At 43.8% G+C, this 23709-nt stretch overlaps 2 protein-coding genes and 1 pseudogene across 3 annotated transcripts in view; 2 read left to right on the plus strand and 1 right to left on the minus strand.

Moving 5' to 3' along the window:
• On the plus strand, positions 1-5932 carry TMCO2 (transmembrane and coiled-coil domains 2). Its single transcript, XM_004001839.6, has 2 exons — positions 1-2003; positions 4045-5932. Exons 1-2 carry the CDS (start codon positions 1770-1772, stop codon positions 4357-4359), a joined length of 549 nt encoding a protein of 182 aa, XP_004001888.1. The 5' UTR covers positions 1-1769; the 3' UTR covers positions 4360-5932.
• Positions 5933-8421: 2489 nt separating this feature from the next.
• On the minus strand, positions 8422-9469 carry LOC101121982 (large ribosomal subunit protein eL19-like; annotated as a pseudogene).
• Positions 9470-22299: 12830 nt separating this feature from the next.
• Positions 22300-23709, plus strand: part of ZMPSTE24 (zinc metallopeptidase STE24) — a 45318-nt gene continuing 43908 nt past the window's right edge. For both annotated transcript variants that reach the window (XM_004001840.6, XM_042246198.2), the window contains exon 1: positions 22300-22472. In XM_004001840.6, the coding sequence (XP_004001889.1) occupies positions 22350-22472 (123 nt within the window). In that variant the 5' untranslated portion in view covers positions 22300-22349. The remainder of the gene's footprint in view (positions 22473-23709) is intronic.

The raw sequence follows: 23709 nt of genomic DNA on the forward strand, positions 1-23709 counted from the left end.
ATCCCATGGACAGAAAAGCCTGGCAGGCTACAGTCTGTGGGGTTGCAAGAGCCGGATACGACTGAGCAACTAAGCACACGGCACACATTGACACCTGAGCAACTTGCCGTACCTCCCCTTCCTGCAAGAACAAGACAGTTAGGACTTCCCTGATGGTCTAGTGGTTAAGAATCTGCCTGCCAATGCAAGGGACACAGGTTTGATCCCTGGTCCAGGAAGATCCCACATGCCACGGGGCAACTAAGCCCATGCACCCCAACTGCTGAGCATAGGGCCGCAGCTAGCAAGCCCACACACCTAGAGCCTGTGCTCCGCAGCAAGAGAAGCCACCAAGTGAGAAGCCCACACCCCCAACAGAGTAGTCCCCGCTCACCAGAACTAGAGGAAAGCCGAAGAAGCAACGAAGACCTAGCACAGTCAAAACTCAACAACTTTTTAAAAAGAACAAAATAGTTATATTTTCCAGCCATCCCTATCCATGTTTTCTTTCAGTCAACCAGATGAACAAACCAGAAGAGCATCAGACAATATTTTTCTAAAAGTTTTCATAATTCCCCCTTTCTCTCCTTACCATGCCCCTCCTCTCCTCTTGGTACAAGCCCTTTGTTGGATTCTTGCTGTCTTCATAACTGATCTCGCAATTTATGTGATTCACTTGTGTGTGAACTACCTTTTTTCGTGTAAGACTTTGGGGAACAGACCTTGTATTTTATCTTTTCATACCTCCTTGTCAAGTACATAGGTACTAGTCAGTAAATAATGGATTTGATAACATGGCATATAGGTTACGGGACAGCATGCTACTCTTTACAAAGTGCTTAGGCAATTATACCATTTGTTCCTATATAAATCTTAGGAAGGAGATGTAAATAGGTGAGCACAGTGAGGCTCAAATATGTCAAAAGCTTTCCCAAAGATACAATTTCTAAGCAATAGTGACATCCAAAAAAGGAAATGCTACAAAATGATCCAGTAATAACCTCCCTGCACATTTACCAGGTACACTGTTAGCTTGGATGTGTGTGTGTGTGTGTGTAGTCGTGTTGGACTCTGAGCGACCCTGTAGTCTGTAACCTGTCAGGCTCCTCTGTCCATGGGATCTTCCCAGGCAAGAATACTGGAGTGGGTTGCCATTTCCTGCTCCAGGGGATCTTTCCAGCCCAGAGATCAAACCCGTGTCTCCTGTACTGGCAGGCAGATTCTTTTCCACTGAGCCACCAGGGAAGCCCAGCTCTTTAGAAAGTCCCTCTTCAAATCCTGTCTCCTCAAATCTCCACTTAACCTCACTTTTCTTATTTGAAATGTGAAAATAACTGCTCTCCATCCCGTGGATTGTTGGAAATGCACTATACACGAAGAGGGTAACCACATGTGTCTACTTAAATTTAATTAAAAATAAATAAAATGTAAAATTTACTCCCTCGGCCACACTCTCCACATTTCAAGTGACCAGTGGCTTCCACGTTGGAAAGAGCGATACATCATTGCTGAAAGTTCTATTGAACAGTGCCGTGTCAGTGCTAGGACTGGTCAAAGATCAGATAAAGTGATATGATTGAACTGAAAACTCAAGCCATTGCCTGGTTGGTTTTGAGTGAGAAGGTTCAGTGGGTGGGTGGGAAGCAAGCTGACCTCCAGAACAGTGACATCACAAAGAACAGCTCACAGTGGCTCCAGAACACCTGGACCCCCAGACCACTCTTCCTAACTCATATCCAGGTTCCTGAAGCCTCTGCACATGTAGTTCCTGGAGCTGCTGGTATATTAAAATGTCATCTTCATCTTCTATCTGGGACGCCATCATAGATTATCTCTCTCTGAGCTCGATATGGAATTATCTACAAGCAACTCTTCTGGGAGAGACTAGTGTGCCTCAGGAAACAAACTGGGGGCCACTAGATAACCTTGCTCCGGCTGTGCAAGTTATCCTGGGAATTTCCTTTTTGATTTTGTTGGGAGTGGGAATGTATGCCTTATGGAAACGAAGTGTTCAGTCAATTCAGGTTATACTCTTTTGTTATGGAGAAATTTAAGTAGTTACGCATTGTGAAATTTGGTCGGTTCTCTCCCATATTGCTGCCACCCAGTTTTAAGACCATGCAGATGAGCGAGAGTGCACCTTTTGTCTCTGTAGTTGGTTGAAATTAGGTTATTCTTAACATTTTTCCTTCAGTTAGCTTTTTGACATAAAAATGCTTTCTCACAATGATCTTTGGCTTGCTTATAATAAAACAGATTAAAGAAGCTTATAACATGAGAAGGCAGCCTTATCTCCAGATTTCTTTGATCATGTATTGGTGTTCATCTCTGAGTGTCTAACCACGTGCCTGACACCATGTAGAGTACTTCCTATAGAATAGCACCACAAGTATAACTGGCATCTTGGGTTTTGCCTCTCTGTTCTTACTGCGCCTTTGCTCTGTAACTGATGAGGAAGCATGTATATGTCTGTTAAGTCATTGCAATGAAAGTACAGGTGCTCTTTTGGGGATTAGGAGTATAACTGGCTGGAATTACAAGAAACATTTAGGATTTTATATACTTCTGTTTAATTACCAATAATAACAGCTATATTTATAATATAATTAAAATCTTTTGAGAATTTCAACAATTCCATGAAATGGATAGAGTTTCTTTCCATGTGACAAACAAGGAAACAGGTGCATTGACGTTCAGCCTAAATTTAAGAAGATGGGGTTTAAAGAGGACTTTGTTAAGGAGTGACTGGTTTACTTGGTGAATGCTGAAAGAAGTTATTATTGGATTATTTTGTAGCATTCACTTAATTTTGTGTCACTCCTCTTAAATCACTCACCTGCATTTCTCCCAACCTTTGAAAACTTGCGCTGCATGGTAGGCAGGGCAGGGATTATTGACTCCATTTTGTAGGTGAGGGAATTTGCTTATCACCTACCCAAGGTGGCATAGATTGTAAATGCTGGCCAAGCTGAGATTCGAACTCAGTTTTTAGCATTCCAAATTACATTCTCCAAAATCTCATTTAATATAGTCCAACTGATCGAAATCCCTAACAGGGATTTGTGTGTCTACATATTCATATTCTGCATTTCAGCTAGCTAGTAGAAGAAGAGAAGGCAAAACACCAAACTCTTATCGTGCTACTCAGTTCTGCTCTTGTTTGGTTTTTGCTTAGTTCAATCAGATGAATTTGCAGCCCCCCAGGCACTTCATCCAAGGAAAGGAGGTGTACAACAGAGTGGTTAATAAACTCTGGAGTCAGACTACAGGGGTTTCTTGCTTTCACCACTTCCTGAGTGAGCTGAGAGCAATCCCTTAGGCTCTAAACCCGTTTCCTTATCTGTGAAATGGGTTTGATAACAGTGCCCCCTTGGGGTTTTTTGTGAGAATGTACAGGGAGGCCTGGCATGCTGCGATTCATGGGGTCGCAAAGAATCGGACACGACTGAGAGACTGAACTGAACTGATTGTATGTATGAAACAGCTCGTAACAGTGCTCAATAAGCAAGGCTAGTTATTAAAAGGGGAAAAGGTGATTTTTTTTTCTTTTCCTAGTTAGACTCTGACCTAGCATCTTTAAAAAAAATTTCCATTACCAAGAAATCCAGTGTTTCAGACTGCCGTGTCCTAAGAGAATATACATGGGAATCAGAATTCCTAGATTCCAGCTGTGGCTCTACCATTTCCAAGTATATGACCTTGGGCAATGACAGGGTCCCAACTGGAAGGTATCTAAATGATTATCTGGTTCTTTTTTTTCCCTACATAAATAGGTCCTGCACAGGCAAGGAAACTTCTAGCACTGAGCCTTGCATGAAGCAAACTTTCAGCACACATTATCTACTATTATAATCTTTATTAATTAGATGCAAATAATAATCCCTGACCTGCCTACCTCTCCACTTTGTGGTAAGTAAAGATCAAAAGACAAAATAGGTGTGAGGATGTTTTGTTAGGAATGAGGGGTCATTATTACTATTAGAGTTTTGTTTTTGCATCTACAGTAGACTGTGCCATTTCATGTGAATACACAAGTAACGTTTAACTTCTGTTGTTTTATTTTAGAAAATACTGTTGTTTGCAATCACACTCTACAAATTTTACAAGAAAGGCTCAGATTTTTTTCAGGCTTTGCTGGTCAACCCAGAAGGGAGTGATCTCACACTTCAAGACAATAATATTTTCCTGTCTTTGGGTCTGCAAGAGAAGATTCTGAAAAAGCTTCAGACAGTGGAAAACAAAGTGAAGGACTTGGAAGGGATGATCATTTCCCAAAAACCTACCACAAAGAGGGATTACTCCTCTGAGCACTACTGCAGCTGCTCCGACTGCCAGAGTCCCTTGCTCACGTCAGGGTTTACATCCACATCTGAAATGTGATGGACTCCAACCTTTTCTAGAAAAACGCTGTTTTCCTCATGTGTGTGGTGGTGTATCAGTAAAGACAGAGAACTATATTGAAATGACCTGGCCAGGACTGGTTCTCTATTCAGCAGGGCCGTTTCCACTTGTGTGTGTGTGGTGGGATCACATGGGGGATCATGGTGGTTAAAAATGTCTGAGTTTGTGGGGCCTGCTTGGCAGGCTGGAGACCATAAGCAGCCATATAGAAAAGGAACCATGGCGGAGGGAACAGAAGGGAGAATGGTCAGGGATGTGACCTTGAGTTCCATGCTGAAGAGGTTAGATTAGATACAATAAAAACAGGGGAGTACTGTTACGGGCGATGCTGTGGACTGTCCTGTAGAGAGGGAGGCTGACCTTTTTGCTTGCTTTTGGTCTAAAATATGTGGCCTGGAATCTCCTTGCATTAATTGTTCAGAGGTGGGCAAGGATGGGGCTGGACATAAAGGAGATTGTTTGAATTTATCCAACTTTTGCTAATTCTTACTCTGTGCTGAGTAAGAGCATTATGGTAATTCTTGGGAATCTGTCCTGAATGCTTCTGGGGCACTCAGTTTTGGTAGCTGGTTGGGTAATTTCAGAATAAGGAATTACAAAAACAATACAGGGAATTCCCTGGAGGCCCAGTGGTTAGGAGCCTACACTTTCACTGCCAAGGGCATGGATTCAATCTGATACTGTGCAGGGCCTTGTGGGGCTCCTAGGCACAAGGTCTTTCTGCGTGCCCCATTTCTTTGATTATAGGAGATGGCCTTCGTTCAGCCTCCGTGGCCTTCCCTGAGCTCCAGTGGGTAGATTCAACGTTGTTAATTAGGGAAGGGCGGTGCATGCATTCATGAGTGCTTGGTCTTGTCCGACGACTCATTGCAACCCCATGAACGGTGGCCTGCCAGGCTCCTCTGCCCATGGGATTTCCATGGCAATAATACCAGAGTGGATTGGCGTTTCCTACTGCAGGGTATCTTCCTGACCCAGAGATGGAACCCATGTCTCCTGCATTGGCAGGCAGGTTCTTTATCAGCCGGGCCACCAGGGAAGGCCATAATTAAGGATGGAGGAGATAGAAGACTAGGGAGAAACAGTCAAGAGCAGCCTTGGGGCAAGGTCCTGTAAGAAGATCTTTGAGCTGTTTTGCAGATACTGAAACCCCTCCTGGTGGGACAAGTTATTGATTAATAATGGTGTGCTGCCCACAGCATGGAGACCCCACACCAGTTGGACCTGAAGGTTGTTGATGCTGACTCCAACTTACTCACCACCAACCCATCAGAAGAATGTCCAGGAATTGATCATGCCATCTTTGAACAATACTATAAAACTTCTTGCTATCTTCCCCAGTGGGACACATGATTTTGAGGGCATTAGCCCACTGTGTCCCTCTTCATCTGACCAGGCAATAAAGCTATCCTTTTCTGCTTCACCCAAAACTCTGTTTCCCAGATTCAATTAGGCAGCAGTATACAGAGAGGCTGAGGTTTCGGCATCAGATCCCTGGTTGAAGAACTAAGATCCTGCAAGCCGTGTGGTCAAAAAAAAAAAAAAAAGATAATACTGAACAAGGGTCATATCATCTCGACTTATGTGAATTTTCCACATGTGAATCCTGGCTTAGCAGGGAGGGAAGAAGGGAAGGAGGCACCTATCTGCTGTTCCACTCAATGAGTGTGTCCCCCTGATTAGATAGATAGATAGCTTCCTGGAGAGATGGTGGTAGGTGGTCCTCTCAGTGAGTCTCAGATTCCACAAACTGTGTCTTTTGTTCAGTCACTTAGATGTGTCCAACTCTTGGAGACCCCATGTATGCTAGTCTTTGAGACCCCCTGGATCCCAGCATGCCAGGCTTCCTGTCCTGAACTATCTCCTGGAGTTTGTTCAAATTCATGTCCATTGAATCAGTGATGCCATCCAACCATCTCATCCTCTGTCACCTCCTTCTTCTGCCGTCAATCTTTCCCAGCATTAGGATTTTTCCATTAAATTGGCTCTTCACATCAGGTGACCAGAGTATTGGCACTTCCGCATCAGTCCTTCCAAAGAATATTCAGGCTTGATTTCCTTTAGGATTGACTAGTTTGATCTCGTTGATGTCCAAGGGACTCTCAAGAGTCTTCTCTAGAACCATAATTCAAAAGTATCAATACTTGGGCACTCAACTTCTTTATGGTCCAGCTCTCACATCTGTACACGACTACTGGAAAAACCATACCTATATGGACCTTTGTCGATAAGGTGATGTCTCTGTCTATGTTTGTCATAGCTTTTGTGTGTGCTTTTTGCCACAACAAGTGTGATTACAGTCATGGAAACACTTTGACACCTAAATGAAATATTTTATGTGCAAATAAACAGTGATTTGTTGCCATACTCGAGAAAAACTGGCTGCCTTGCTCCACAGGAGACAATATAGCAGTCTCTCAAGTGACATCTTCCTAAGGGATTTCTTCAGGTAATTCTGATCATAACTTTTGTCTAGTGCACAGGAATTAAAATGTAACTGCTGAATAAAGATGAGACCATGCAAAAATTGGCTAGTGAATACAGGGTGGGGGCCAGGAAAGGCTTTGCAGAGAAAGCTACATTGAGCTATCCTATAAAGGGTTACATAGGCAGACAATGACATGGAAAGTATTCCTACTGGTGGGGTTATCACACAGCCATAGACAAAAGAGGCTGGCTGACCTGGAGGACAAAGAGAATTTCAGGATGACTGAGAACTGGCTATTTCCAGAGCTACCATGAAGGATTTTGGCTTCAGGCAAGGACACACTAACCTCATCCTCAAATCAGCTTTAATTCGTGAACAGAACAGATGGGGGTTATCAATAACGTACATTATCTGACAGTGTACGTGGGAGGGTTTTTAATTGTGCTGCTGAAGGAGTGCCAATCAATCTTTTAAAGTCAGTGTCTCAATTTTTGTGCTAATTTTCAGCGCCTTCCTGCAAAGTCCCAGTTTTCTTGGTTACAGCTCTGGGCTAGATCAAAAGAAGGACCCAGAAGAGCAGGGTGATGTTGAAACAGGGCACAAACTTTAAGAGAATGTCCCAAGGACATGACATAAATTGCTGCTGCTGCTGCTAAGTCGCTTCAGTCATGTCCGACTCCCAGCGACCCTGTGGACTGCAGCCTACCAGGCTTCTCCATCCATGGGATTTTCCAGGCAAGAGTATTGGAGTGGGGTACCATTGCCTTCTCCGTGACATAAACTGATTAGACCCAAGTAGGTCCAAGATGGTGGACAAGTCAACTTCCGCTAGACCTGGTGCCTCAGTATACACTCATTTTAACACATCAGAAAGCTAAATGAACACCCACAGGCATCATGAGAGTTCTGAGACTGACCATCAAAGATCAAAAAGTGGGTATTGGCCCAATTCCTGTAACTCCTCACCCCTTTCCCCAAATAACTGGAATAATTCTCCCACTCATGAGCCTATGAAATTACCCAGCCCATAAAAAATAACCATGTCATATTTCAGGGTCTCTTGCTTCCTGAGATGGCCCAATCACTGTGTGTGGGGCGTGCTTCTCTCTAAACAAATCCATTTCTTACCTATCACGTTGTCTTTCACTGAATTCTCTGCTCTGAGACACAAAGAACCTGATCCTCAGTGAGTCCAGACACCAGGTAAGTGATTCTAATGAAAAGACCATGGGTTCAAGTTCCAATCAGAGGTGCACCATTTCAACGTCAGGTAATGAAGGGCCTTAAATTTCATACCATTGCTCTTGGAAATGGCCCAGTATAGGTTTCTAAACAGGCGAGTAACATAGATTTGGTAGTCTGTGCAGGAAACAGAGGATACAATGAGCTAGATGCAAAAGAAACTGATGGGGGTCACCTTGTTCCTGGCTCTCAGTTCCAGAAAAGATAGGTGATTCAACTACAATCATAAGAGATTGATACCAAATACTCATTCCTAGTGGGGGAGGGTCATTCTTTTCTTGAGATCAAATCACTTATGTAAAATACATCAATTAAGAGATCTTGGATGCTTGGCAAGCAGAGAATCAAGGCAAAATAGGGAAAAGGTTTGAGAGCTACTTTACCATTCAGGTTAGGTGGGGTACATGAACTGCCTTAAACCAATGGCCACCACTCTAATAGAATCCTTGCTCACCAAATTCAGTCTCTCTGCTTCGGCAAAACCCAGACAACAGCCTGTTTTGAGGCTTCCGTGTCAGCCTCCACACAGGCCGACCCATCTATATATATTTTTTTTTTTGGTAGATGAAGGCTTGTTTTTTATTGATTGAGTGATCTATGCAATTGCTGAGGCCACTATGTACAGAGAAGAAGGGGAGAACTTTATTCCTTGGTCTCTTCCTTCTTGGACAGTCTTGATGATCTCCTCCTTTTTGGTCTGGAGATGCTCTTCATGGTGCTTGCAGGCTTCCTTGGTCTTAGACCTGTGGGCCTCAGCCTGGTTCACCAGAAGTTTCTTGTGAGTCTTCTCTAACTTCGGCTTGTGGATATGTTCCATGGGGATCTGCTTATTTATGAACATGCTATCCTTCACCTTCAGGTACAGGCTGTGATATATGTGGTGGTCAGTCTTCTTGGATTCATGGTATCAGCTGAGCAGCTGGCACAGAATTATCATCCTCCTCATCCAGGTTAGCTTCTTGGGCATTTGAGCATTCTTCCCATTCTGGCTCAGAGGGTAAACCATCTGCCTACAATATGGGAGACCCGGGTTCGATCCCTGGATCAGGAAGATCCCCTGGAGAAGGAAATGACAACCTACTCCAGTACTCTTGCCTGGAAAATCCCATGGACTGAGAAGCCTGGTAGGCTATAGTCCATGGGGTCGCAAAGAGTCAGACACGACTGAGCAACTTCATTTTCAGTACCCTTTTGCTTACCTATGCCTATATGCTTGCCCTTCCAGCAAGCCAAGGTGTTTTTCTGGCATCAACCCTGGGAATGGACAGTCACAGGCTTCCCCATGATCAGCTTCCAGATCTGCTGATGGGAGTCAGCATTGGCGATTTCATTAGTCTCACTGGGGTCCAACCAGACCTTCTTTTTGCCACAGCAGAGGACCTTGGAGGCAAGCCTCTCCTGAAGTCTAAGCATACTCATGGCTGCAGCTGCAGCGGCCAAAAAAAAAAAAAAAAGTATTTTTTTTTTCACTGATGCATTGACATTTACAGAGCCCCTTTCTTGTGCCAGGTCAGGGCTAAAGTTACAAAGGATGAACAGGGGCTGCCTCGTAGAGCTCTCCAACCCATCTATCAATACTATTTTTCTGAAAAGGGGAACAAGTTATTACTCACTTTCCATGATTCACTTCTCTAGAGCTACACCCCTACCACCCAAGTCCCAGGGGCAAACATTTCTCACCTGGATCTTCTATGAATTGGGCTCCTAACTGGACTCCCTACTTTCATCTTTGTCCCCTTTCAATTTATTCTTTACAGAGTAGCTGAAAACATCATATTACTCGTTTTATTAAAGCTTTTAATGGCTTATTATTTCCTTCTGCGTAAAGGTCAAATTCTTAAGTGAAAGACTATGCATGATGGCATGACGCACATTCCCCGCTCCTTCTTGCTTTTCCCATTCTTTCCCCAGTCTCTTCCTTCTCAAATACGCTAAACATTGTCAGACCTCAGGGCCTTTTTGCTCTTGCTGTTCACTGTGCATGGCACACTTTTCCCAGCCCCACAGTTTTTCTCTTACTTTCTTTGGGTCTGTCTGTACTCAAATGTCAGCTAATCTTGTAAACAGATAACATATGGGGCCCTTAGAGAAAACCAGGGATGGCTTTCTTGACATAAGAGAATCTGTTTTTGGCCTAAGCCATTTTGTGATCTAAGCCTGGCCAAAATGGTTGCCCTTGAACAGGTCTTGGTAATTAATGAACTTAAGTCATGTTCGGATGTCAGATCTGGACCATAAAGAAGGTGAAATGCCAATTAATGATGCTTTTGAACTGTGGAAAGTCCCTTGAATTTGAGAGTCCCTTGGACAGCAAGGAGATGAAACCAGTCAATCCTAAAGCAAACCAACCCTGAATATTCACTAGAAGGACTGATGCTGAAGCTGAAGTCCCAATACTTTGGTCACGTGATGCAAAGAGTCAACTCAGTGGAAAAGACCCTGATGCTGGGAAAGATTGAGGGCAAGAGAAGGGGGTGACAGAGGATTAGATGGTTGGATGGCATCACTGACTCAATGGACATGAGTTTGGGCAAACTCTGGGAAATAGTGAAGGACCGGGAAGCCTGACATGCCACAGTTCATGGGGTCGCAAAGAATGGGACAGGACTTAGAGACTGAACAGCCACAACAAGGGAACAAAAGAAGGCAGGAACAAAGGAAAAGCAGTCAAGAAGCAATAGTTGAGTGCTAAACAGTCTTAACAATCTGATATATATCTTTGAGCTGTTCTTCAGGAACTGAGGTCTGCACCTTAGTGGCGTCTCTTGTGGATCAGATGGTAAGGAAACTGCCTGCAATGCGGGAGAGCTGGGTTCAATCCCTGAGCTGGTAAGATCCCCTGGAGAAGGTAATGGCTACCCACTCCTGCATTCTTGCCTGGAGAAGTTCATGGATAGAGAAGCCTGGCGGGCTACAGTCTATGGGGTGGCAAAGAGTTGGACACAACTGAGCAACTAACACACGAGGTCTCCACCCAGGTGGAGGATGGTAACTGTCAATACATGCAAAGATCCCAAACTGGTTGGAACCCAAGGAATGATAATGTTGACCTGTTTTGACCCTCAATCAACTAAAGCTTGGGTTCTGGCAAGCTTTGCCCCAATTCTATGCTAAATTCTCTTTAGCTTGAGCCCCTTCATGAATATGCATGTTCCCATAGTTCAAAACTTCCCCAGTTTTGCTGTTTGGGGAGATACCGCTGCAGGAAAAATCATGGTGTCCTCCTTACTTGCTGCAAGAAATATATCATTCCTTCTCCCACTCTTTGGCTTGAAGTGAAGTGAAGTCACTCATTCGTGTCTGACTCTTTGTGACCCCATGGACGGAGGAGTCCATGGGATTCTCCAGGCAAGAGTACTGGAGTGGGTTGCCATTTCCTCCTCCAGGGGATCTTCCCGACCCAGGGATCGAACCCAGGTCTCCTGCATTCCAGGCAGATGCTTTAACCTCTGAGCCACCAGGGAAGCTTTGTGTCGTTTTTGTTTTTGGCTGCACCACATGGCTTGCAAGATCTTAGTTCTCTGACTAGGGATTGAACCTGGGTCCTCAGCAGTGAAAGCAAAGAGTCCTAACCACTGTGATAGGAATGTATGTGTGATAATTCACTTCAGTCGTGTCTGCCTCTTTTCGAACTTATACATTGAAGCCCTCTAGGCTCCTCTGTCCACCAGATTTCCCAGGCAAGAATACCAGAGTGTAAAAACAAACAAACAAAAGAATACTGGAGTGGGTTGCCAGGCCCTCCGCTAGGGGATCTTTCTCACCCAGGGATCGAACCTGCATCTCTGATGTCTCCTCCACTGGCAGATGGATTCTTTACCACTATCGCCACCTGGGAATAGGAATGGAATAGAATAGTTATACAGGTAGCTGTGAAAGTTGCAGTTTCTTAGTCATGTCCAACTCTTTGTGACCCCCATGGATTGCAGCACACCAGCCTTCCTTGTCCTTCACTCTCTCCTAGAGTTTGACCAAATTCATGTCCAGTGAGCTGGTGATGCTATCTAACCATCTCATCCTCTGTAACCCCCTTCTCCCTTTGCCTTCAATATTTCCCGGCATTATTACCCAAAGGAGGTGTATGGGGGTGGGGGGAGGGCGGTGGTGGTCTGGCTGCTCAGCGCTCAAAAGCCAATAAGCAGACCACGTTGGTGGAAAGTTAAGTTTGCTTTATTTCAGATGCCGGCAACTGTTGGGGGTGGGGGTGGGGAGGGTGGCAGACATCTATGCAAAGGCCAATTCCCCCCAGTTCAGTTCAGTTCAGTTCATTTCAGTCGCTCAGTCATGTCCGACTCTTTGCGACCTCATGAATCGCAGCACGCCAGGCCTCCCTGTCCATCACCATCTCCCGGAGTTCACTCAGACTCATGTCCATCGAGTCAGTGATGCCATCCAGCCAGCTCATCCTCTGTCATCCCCTTCTCCTCCTGCCCCTAATCCCTCCCAGCATCAGGGTCTTTTCCAATGAATCAACTCTTCACATGAGGTGGCCAAAGTATGGGAGTTTCAGCTTTAGCATCATTCCTTCCAAAGAAATCCTTCAGAATGGACTGGTTGGATCTCCTTGCAGTCCAAGGGACTCTCAAGAGTCTTCTCCAACACCACAGTTCAAAAGCATCAATGCCCCCGAACTCCCCTGCCAATAAGGAGGTAGTGAGAGTTTTTATGAATAGAGTGGTTTGGGGGGCAGTGGGTTACATGCAGAAACAGCACAGTCATCTCTAACAGTCATGTTCAATTGGTCATCAGTGGTCCGACCAGCATCATCTTGGTTGTTTTAGGTATAGTTAAATCTTCAGTTCTAGGGTGCACTTGTTTCCATTTCTTTGAGGTCAGTTCTCAGAACTGTGGCAGCTCCAGTCCTGGGTACAGTCTGGTCAGCATGTAGTTAGCTTCTCCACCTGGTGTTTTGGTACCTATAAGACAGCTCACGGGATATGGCTCAGAACATTATCTATAGCTCTTGAGAAAGAACTGAAGGCCCTTGACTATGCTTAAAGTCTATGCTTAGTGACTACATTATTATTAGTCTCCTTTGTTTTGCTTTGTTTCCACATTTCTCACTTCTCTGATTACACTTATTCTTTGACTAAAGTTTTCCACAGGCAAAAGGCAGGCAGAGGACATGGTGTGGGGTCAAGGACCATATGGTCCTGCTCCGTTTCAACATCAGGGTCTTTTCCAATGAGTTGGCTGTTTGCATCTGTCGCTCAGTCGTGTCCGACTCTTTGCGACCCCATGAATCGCAGCACTCCAGGCCTCCCTGTCCGTCACCAACTCCCAGAGTTCACTCATACTCACGTCCATCGAGTCAGTGATGCCATCCAGCCAGCTCATCCTCTGTCGTCCCCTTCAAAGTATTGAAGCCACCTCCAATGAATATCCAGGGTTGATTTCCTTTAGGACTTTGGGAGACCACTGTATGTCAGTGATCGCTCAAGAAAGCTATCAGAACAAGGTCATGAAACTAAGTAGTCTTGCTTAACTGTCAAGCCAGTAAGAGCACAAGATATGCCTCCAGGTCATTAGGTGAAAGAAAAATGTCACTACCCTTCTACTGATTTGAGTAAGCACTATGACAACCCTAGTTTGACCTCATAGGGTCAGACTCTGTCTTCTCAATATGAAGGAGGAGCTAATGGTGTAAACCTGATGTCAACTCAAACAAGTGGGTCTTTCCTACTCCAAAACTTTCATTTGATTATAAAATTGTAGCCCACTTAATCCTTGGGGCAGAGCTTCCTCGCCTGCCCCTTCATCTCTTGCAAGCTTCCTATATTAATAAATCTACTTCGTGCCTATCAGTTCGTCTCTCAAGGAATTCTTTCTGTGATGAGACATCAAGAACTTGAGCTTCACTAAGTCCTAAAATCAGGTGTGTGATCTTAGTTGGAAGACCATGGGTTTTGCCAGGGTTCAAGTCTCAATCTGACATGAACAGTTTCAACTGGACTGCCAGGGGATTCCCATTGGTTGTGTTCTTTGGCTCAATACCCACCATAAAGAGTGGTGACCCAGTCTTTTGCATAACAACCCGAGAGGTTGTCCTTGACCATCTAATATGAAATAGTGCCCTTCCCAACACACTGCATTCCTCTTTCCCTACTTTTTCTTCATATAACTTATCACATCCTCAGCTTTTACTGCTGTATATGTGCTTCTTAGCCATTAACTTGTCATCCACTTCAGTGCACTAAGAAAGTTAAGTTTCAAGAGAGAAAGGGGCTTTGTTTGGTTCACTGTAATATCCTCAGCACCTAGAACACTGTCTAGTACTTAGTAGACATATATTTGTTAAATAAATGACTGCATTCCAGTTTGACTTTTAGAAACCTCATACCAGCTTTCTGATCCTCTGTCTACTCAGACTAATGGTGATAGATCAACTAAGGTGTGATTCTCCTAAGTATGGTGAGCTAGTAGTTAATCTTTATTGGGCACTAACTCAGGGCCAGATACATGACTAAGAGCTTTACATGATTTTCTTCATTTAATCCTCACAAAATGAGGGGGGTAAATAGCATTATTCTCATTTTACTGATAAGAAAATGATGCTCACAGGTTTACGTTACTAATATGTGGTGTAGCTGTGAAGTCCTAGCATGCAAGCAGTGACTCTACATCTGTGCCCTCAGCCACACAGTCTTGGTGGCAGGGGCTTCTGGGAGGCTCTGAACTAAATGCAGCAGGCTGGATGGACCCAGAGAGAGGAGACAAGATTGAAGAGGACACAGCAATAAAAGTCCAAGAGGGTATTCTGAGAAAAATGTTTATCTCCTTTCATTTTTAAGTTGATATCTAATTTGTCTTCTAAAAGAAGGCTGACAACTGAACAATTGATGCTTTCAAACTGTGGTGCCGGAGAATACTCTTGAAAGTCCCTTGGACTGAAAGGAGATAAATTCAGTCAATCCTAAAGGAAATCAACCCTGAATATTCATTGGAAGGACTGATGCTGAAGCTGAAGTTCTAATACTTTGGCTACCTAACCTTGAAGAGCAGACTCATTAGAAAAGACCCTGATGCTGGGAAAGACTGAAGGCAAAAGAAGAGGGCGGCAGAGGATGAGATGGTTAGATAGCATCACTGACTCAATGGTCATGAATTTGAGCAAACTATGGGATATAGTAAAGTAATGCTCAAAATTCTCCAAGCCAGGCTTCAGCAATACGTGAACTGTGAACTCCCTGATGTTCAAGCTGGTTTTAGAAAAGGCAGAGGAACCAGAGATCAAATTGCCAACATCCACTGGATCATGGAAAAAGCAAGAGAGTTCCAGAAAAACATCTATTTCTGCTTTATTGACTATGCCAAAGCCTTAGACTGTGTGGATCACAATAAACTGTGGACAATTCTGAAAGAGATGGGAATACAGACCACCTGACCTGCCTCTTGAGAAATCGGTATGCAGGTCAGGAAGTAACAGTTAGAATTGGACATGAAACAACAGACTGGTTCCAAATAGGAAAAGGAGTACGTCAAGGCTGTATATTGTCACCCTGCTTATTTAACTTACACGCAGGGTACATCATGAGAAACGCTGGACTGGAAGAAACACAAGCTGGAATCAAGATTGCCGGGAGAAATATCAATAACCTCAGATATGCAGATAACACCAACCTTATGGCAGAAAGTGAAGAGGAACTAAAGAGCCTCTTGATGAAAGTGAAAGAGGAGAGTGAAAAAGTTGGCTTAAAGCTCAACATTCAGAAAACGAAGATCATGGCTTCCGGTCCCATCACTTCATGGGAAATAGATGGAGAAACAGTGGAAACAGTGTCAGACTTTATTTTTTGGGGCTCCAAAAATCACTGCAGATGGTGACTGCAGCCATGAAATTAAAAGACGCTTACTCCTTGGTAGAAAAATTAGGACCAACCTAGATAGCATATTCAAAAGCAGAGACCTTACTTTGCCGACTAAGGTCCGTCTAGTCAAGGCTATGGTTTTTCCTGTGGTCATGTATGGATGTGAGAGTTGGACTGTGAAGAAGGCTGAGCGCTGAAGAATTGATGCTTTTGAACTGTGGTGTTGGAGAAGACTCTTGAGAGTCCCTTGGACTGCAAGGAGATCCAACCAGTCCATTCTGAAGGAGATCAGCCCTGGGATTTCTTTGGAAGGAATGATGCTAAAGCTGAAACTCCAGTACTTTGGCCACCTCATGCGAAGAGTTGACTCATTGGAAAAGACTCTGATGCTGGGAGGGATTGGGGGCAGGAGGAGAGGGGGAGGACAGAGGATGAGATGGCTGGATGGCATCACGGACTCGATGGACGTGAGTCTGAGTGAACTCCGGGAGTTGGTAATGGATAGGGAGGCCTGGCGTGCTGCGATTCATGGGGTCGCAAAGAGTCAGACTCGACTGAGCGACTGGACTGAACTGAACTGAACTGATGGGAGATAGTGAAGGACAGGGAAGGACAGCACACCAGGGGGTGCTGTTGACAGGGATGCAAAGATTCAGACACGACCTAGTGACTGAACGACGTCTAACAGTTTTCATCATAAATTGAAATAGTTGCAAAGAAAAAAAAAATGTAAATCCTGGAAAAATGTCAGTCAGCTCAGTTCAAAAGCATCAATTCTTTGGCGCTCAGTCTTTTTCAGGGTCCAACTCTCACATCCATACATGACTACTGGAAAAACCATAGCTTTGACTAGACGGACCTTTGTTCGCAAAGTAATGTCTCTGCTTTTTAATATGCTGTCTAGGTTGGTCATAATTTTTCTTCCAAGGAACAAGTGTCTTTTAATTTAATGGCTGCAGTCACCACCTGCAGTGATTTTGGAGCCCCCCCAAAATAAAGTCTGTCACTGTTTCCATTGTTTCCCCATCTATTTGCCATGAAGTGATGGCATCACTGACTTGATGGACATGAGTTTGGGTAAATTCTCGGAGTTGGTGATGGACAGGGAGGCCTGGGCATGCTGCAGTCCATGGGGTCACAAAGAGTCAGACACAACTGAACAACTGAACTGAACTGATGGGACCAGATGTCATGATCTTAGTTTTCTGAATATTGAGCTTTAAGCCAACTTTTTCCACCCTCCTCTCTCACTTTCATCAAGAAGCTCTTTAGTTCTTCTACACTTTCTGCCATTAGGGTGGTGTCATCTGCATATCTGAGTTTATTGATATTTCTCCCGGCAATCTTGATTCCAGCTTGTGCTTCATCCAGCCCAGCATTTCTCACGATGTAGTCTGCATAAAAGTTAAATAAGCAGGGTGACAGTATACAGCCTTGACGTACTCCTTCCCCGATTTAGAACTAGTCTGTTGTTCCCTGTCCGGTTCTAACTGTTGCTTCTTGACCTACATACATATTTCTCAGGAGGCAGCTCAGATGGTCTGATATTTCCGTCGCTTTAAGGATTTTCCAGTTTGCTGTGATCCACACAGTCAAAGGTTTTGGCATAGTCAATGAAGCAGAAGTAGATGTGTTTTTGGAACTCTCTTGCTTTTTTGATGTAATTGTAAATTATAAATAATGACAATTTAAGATAAAATTTAAATCATTAGTCATAATATATCCAACAGGATCTACATAATAACTGAATAACCATTATCCATTTAAAATTACATAAATGAGGTCATCAGCATTCCATAATTCTACACTGTTTTTTTACAACTTATATTTATGTTCTACTTCCCCATAGAATGGTATCCAAATGTAATACGTTTTATGTTTGAAAAACATTTTACTTATCACATCTTTACAATAAAAATATGTATATAGGTAAAATTTTAAAATATTTTGTGTAATTGTTTGACTGTATTAAAAAGAATTCTTCTGAACTAATTATTATAGTCATCTTTAACACGTAACTGCTCAAAATGACATGATTACAAATTAGATAATACATAAACATAAAAGGTAAAATTCTACTGGAAATGCAACTCTTTGTGAGATAGATGGGGTTTCTCTACCAATTAATTCATGTATCTGAATGACTACTTCCTACTGTTACATAAAAGGTTTCCCTTTCAATTTTATTTCTTCTTTGTTTTAGTTGATACAGTGCTGAGGAATATTACTCACAAAAATATATGATAACACTGGTAGTTTTGTTAGAAGATTATTAATCAGTTTTTTGGTTTTATGAACAAAAAAAATGCTGCCTGCTATTTCAGTAAACAAAGAATGTTACCTGTAAGAATTCCCTGCTGCCCCAGTGGTTAGGAATTTGTGCTTTCACTACAGTGGCACTGGGTTCAAATCCTGGTCAGGGAACTAAGAACCTGCAAGCTGCATGTGGTCAAAAAGACAAGAAAACATCAACAGCAAAAACAGAGAATGTTGCCTGTCGTCACATCATCAGCTACTGCAGCTGCCCCAGCATTGTGCCCTGAGAGGAATTTAGGATGGAGAATATGAGCATACTGGCCCTAGATAGTAAGACATATAGCAAAAGGAATAATTACAATGAGCCCAGAGTCTTACATCTTCCCATTCATAGAGAATTGATGCTTTTGAACTGTGGTGTTGGAGAAGACTCTTGAGAGTCCCTTGGACTACAAAGAGATCCAACCAGTCCATCCTGAAGGAAATCAGTCCTGAATATTCATTGGAAGGACTGATGCTGAAGCTGAAACTCCAATACTTCGGGCACCTGATGCAAAGAACTGACTCATTGGAAAAAACCCTGATGCTGGGAAAGATCGAAAGCAGGAGGAGAAGGGGATGACAGAGGATGAGATGATTGGATGTCCAACTCGACGGACATGAGTTTGAGGAAGCTCCGGGAGTTGGAGATGGACAGGGAAGCCTGGCGTGCTGCAGGCCATGGGGTCGCAGAGTTGGACATGACTGAGTGATTGAACTGAACTGATTCACATAGAGAAGCACTGAAACCATTAACTTGAGATGCCTGTTTTTGTGCTTAGCAATAATCTTTTCGTGTTTGACTACATGTTTTGTTTTTTCCCCAGCAAAAACTCACTTATCCTGGCTTATCCCTTACTTCTTTGAAACAGTCCCTCAGAGTTCTGAGAGGCCTTCCCACGTTATAGTCTTCAGCAATGTCCTCAAAAAACACATAATTCTCAGCTTTTAGGTTCTGCATTTTTTTCTTTGGACAGTTTCCTTCTGACTTTATGTCAAAAATCCAATAGTGTTCCTTCATCAGCTGACAGTTCAGTTAGCTCCACCACTAATTTTGTTGAAAGCAAAGAACTTATAACCATGTGACTTGCAAAAAAAATTGTTATGCTGTCATTAGATTCCTTAACTTTCTCAAGGGACCTTTAATTATACTGATCACTCTCACTGAGAGGCATTTAGGAAGAGATGAGAAATTTGAGAAACTGTTAATTGCAACACATCTTTAGCATTAAAATACCACTTTAAATATATCTTAGTTGCAGCTGCAGCTCAATTTATTGTAAATAAGAATCATGCAAATTAGCAAGGCCAGTCTCTGTCAAACTAGCTAAATCAGACTTCATTTAGAAAAATTTTCAAGTCAAATCAATGTGCTAACAGGTGTTAGTGACCACAAGTCATTTGTAAATTTCAAGACACACATGACACTGAGTTTTGATAGAAATCTGTTCTTAGATAAGGAGTAAAGCTCTTTCACTTTAGGTATTTTTTTTAACTTTTCATTTTATATTGGAGTATAACTGATACAATGTTACTGACACTTTTGGAGGTGCACAGCAAAGCGACTCAGCTATATATATGTATATAGTCTCCTCCTCCCCTGTAACCAATCATCAGTTTGTTCTCTAAGTCTGTGAGTCTGTTTTGCAAATAAATTCATTTGTATCATTTCTTTTCAGGTTTTGCATATAAGCAATATCATATGGGAAATAGATGGGGAAACAGTGGAAACAGTGTCAGACTTTATTTTTGGGGGGCTCCAAAATCACTGCAGATGGTGACTGCAGCCATGAAATTAAAAGACGCTTACTCCTGGGAACAAAAGTTATGACCAACCTAGATAGCATATTCAAAAGCAGAGACCTTACTTTGCCGACTAAGGTCCATCTAGTCAAAGCTATGGTTTTTCCTGTGGTCATGTATGGATATGAGAGTTGGGCTGTGAAGAAAGCTGAGCGCTGAAGAATTGATGCTTTTGAACTGTGGTGTTGGGAAAGACTCTTGAGAGTCCCTTGGACTGCAAGGAGATCCAACCAGTCCCTTCTGAAGGAGATCAGCCCTGGGATTTCTTTGGAGGGAATGATGCTGAAGCTGAAACTCCAGTACTTTGGCCACCTCATGCGAAGAGTTGACTCATTGGAAAAGACTCTGATGCTGGGAGGGATTGGGGGCAGGAGAGGAAGGGGACAAGAGGATGAGATGGCTGGATGGCATCACTGACTCGATGGACGTGAGTCTGAGTGAACTCTGGGAGTTGGTGATGGACAGGGAGGCCTGGCGTGCTGCGATTCATGGGGTCGCAAAGAGTTGGACACGACTGAACGACTGAACTGAATATCATATTAGGATACTCTTCTTTCTGTGACTTCACTCAGTATGACAATCTCTTGGTCATGCATGTTGCTGCAAATGGCATTATTTCATTCTTTTTAATGGATGCGTAATATTCCATTACACACACACACACACACACACACACACACACACACACACACACACACCCATGTCTTCTTTATCCATTCCTCTGTTGGTTGATATTTAGGTTGCTTCCAGGCACTGGTTATTGTAAACAGTGCTCCAGTTAACATTGGGTGTATGTATCCTTTCAGATCGTGTTTTTCTCTGGATATATGCCCAGGAATGGGACTGCAAGATATGGTAGCTGTTTTAAAAGGAAACTCCATACTGTTCTCCATAGTAGCTGTATCAATTTAAATTCCCAATTTAAACAGTGTAGGAGAGTTCCTTCACTTCAGGTATGTCTACCCTAGCTCTTTGCTTTAATCCAGGGCACACTCTCTTTGGCAAAATGCCACCTCTGACTTCACTTGGGATGGGAGCGCTGAGATTTTTAAATGAAAATTCCCGCATGCTCCAACTACTGAGCCAGCCTGCTGCAACTAGCAAAACCTCCAGTTAGGTCTCAAGACTTTCACTGCTGTTGCCTGGGTTCAATTCCTGGTGAGGAACTAAGAGCCTCTAAGAGGTTGTTGTTTATTTATTTATTTTTTAATTTTTATTTTTACTTTATTTTACTTTACAATACTGTATTGGGTTTTGTTGTTTAGTCGCTAAGTGTTGTCCAACTCTCTTGAGACCCCATGGACTGTAGCGCCCCCCCTTGAACCCCTGCCCCAGACTCCTCTGTCCATGGACTTTCCCAGGGGAGCATACGGGAGTGGGTTGCCATTTCCTCCTCCAAAGGATCTTCCAGACCCAGCGATTGAGCCTGCAACTCCGGTGTTTCCTACATCGGCAGGTGGATTCTTTACCACTAAGCCACCCTGTAGCCCATACCGTGCCTTACCACTTCCCATGTGGCTGTTCCTCAGTTGTATTCTTATAACAAACCTGTAATGTAAGTGAGGTGTTTTCCTTAATTCTGTGGGACGTTCTAGAATTTTTTTTAACCTAACCGGTACAAAGTGGCAAAAGAAAACAAATTCCTTACTACGGCCCACTCTCTAACATGCCTAAATTCAAAACAGCTCAATAAAGTAAAAATATTACACTTACAATGTCTACTCCCACTCTTAACTATTCCTTTAGTCTTAAAGCTTCCCCGGGATGAACACCATGGTCTGCGAAGCACCAGTTTAGAGGAACGATTTCTAGAGCCTGGGAAGCCGGCTCGTCTTCCGTTTTTCCTCAGGGCTGGAGCAGCGGTCCACTCCGTTCCCACTTGGCCCCAAATACAGTGGACCGGTCCTGGCCGCGGAAAGTACAGCAGAGACTGTAGCCCAACAAGGACAAGACCCGGAACAAGAAGTAATTTCCCCTCTGGAGGCTAGAAAGCGGAGATCCCACCACACTGCCTCGGACAGAAGGGAAACGGGAACCCTTAGCAGGCACCTGGCGTGGAATGGAGGGGGGAAATGTCGCGGCAGCGCAGCAACAGGGACGCTGAGGCTGGCGGAGGCCGGAAATCGGTATCTGGAGCTTCCTCGGGCCGGAAGTGAGAAAGGCGGGGCTTGTCCTTCTCCAGCAGACACGAGGCGGCCCTAGGGGGCGTCAGCATGGGGAAGAGTGTCTGTGTAACACTGCGGGCTGAGCGGAGGGAATGGGATGGGCGGGGTGTCGGGATAGGGGCGTTCGGGAGGGACGCGTATTGCTGTGACACTGCGGGGACTCTCTGAGGGGACGGGTGTCGGTGTGGCACCAGTGCACGCTGAAGGAGCCGGCGGAACCGGGTGGCCATGGGGATGTGGGCATTGCTGGACGCGATGTGGGAGATGCCGGCCGAGAAGCGTATCTTCGGGGCCGTGCTGCTCTTCTCCTGGACAGTGTATCTCTGGGAGACCTTCCTAGCACAGCGGCAGGTGAGCCTAGACAGGGCCCACCTGACCCCGACACCCGGCCTGCCCTAGGCCAGCCTCGATCTCCACTCCAAGTCCCTGGATGATTGCTGCGGCCACAGCAGCAACCTTGACGTGATGGGTCCCTGTGAGCCTCCTAGCTTGGCCCGATGGCGGGGTAGGCCTTGAGGGAATCTGGTGCTTCAGAATGTTTTCCGCAACGTGGTCACGGGCCCCAGGCCGATTAGGGCCTGGTGAAAGGGCAATCAGGGCTTCCGCCTTGTCAGGCCTGAGCTCTTGTACCTACCCAACAGCTTCCTGAAGCAGCAACCCATAAGCCTTCAGAAGGAAGGTGCTAAAAGTTTAGAATCACAGCTTCCCCAGGACATTTGTTTCTCGCTTAACCGTAGGACTAGGAAGCCGTTTTTTGAAAATAAAGATTTCTCAGTCCTTCCAAGGACCTGAACTGTTCCCTTAAAAAAAGAAACAACTATGTTGGTTTTTGCCCAAAGAACAGTATTTTCTTAAAAGCATATTTATTGTTTTTGTTCAAACAGTAAAGTAGAAAGTGAAAGTTACTTAGTAACAGTTCCCTGGAGATAATCAGAATTAACAGTTCGATGGATTACAGATCAGAACACTTTTTTTTTTTTTTTTTTTCTGGCAGCACGGTACTGCTTGAGGGATCTTAGTTTCCCTACTCACCCTGGCAGTGGAAGGGCAGAAGTCCTAACCACTTAACCATCAGGGAATTCCTGAAATGTGAGCTTTAAAATGAGATAGATATTTAAGTGTAATTGACCATTTTAATTGACCAGTCTTTCACTGCTGGTTTTCTTCTATGTTGGCAATGAATTGTCAACTGTGATGGTTAGGAAAACCTTTCCTTTTTTAACTGCTGGAACCTTTTTCTTGAGCATTACATTCTTTTTCCTCTGCAAATTTTTCCTCTCAGATTGCATTCTGTATGAATCTTTAAATCGAAAATTTTAATTTTTCTATGTCTGTCAATGTCTGGATTCTATCTAGATTTCTTTTTTTTAGTCCACGATATTCAAAGAGGTGTTAAGCTGTATAGCACTAGATTCTCTGACTAAGCTCTTAGGATAGATTCATTAGTACAGAATCTTTAGGCCTAGAGAAATACCTTTGCAGAAAGTAAGCACACAATGTAGTGTCTAAATTGAAGATGGGGTATTGAACATCTACCTATCTTTAATAATAAGCCTAGTTATAGTAACTACTTTTTGGCAGTCTTCTT

The sequence above is a fragment of the Ovis aries genome, chromosome 1, assembly GCF_016772045.2.
Source record: "Ovis aries strain OAR_USU_Benz2616 breed Rambouillet chromosome 1, ARS-UI_Ramb_v3.0, whole genome shotgun sequence".
Classification (NCBI taxonomy): Eukaryota; Metazoa; Chordata; class Mammalia; order Artiodactyla; family Bovidae; genus Ovis; species Ovis aries.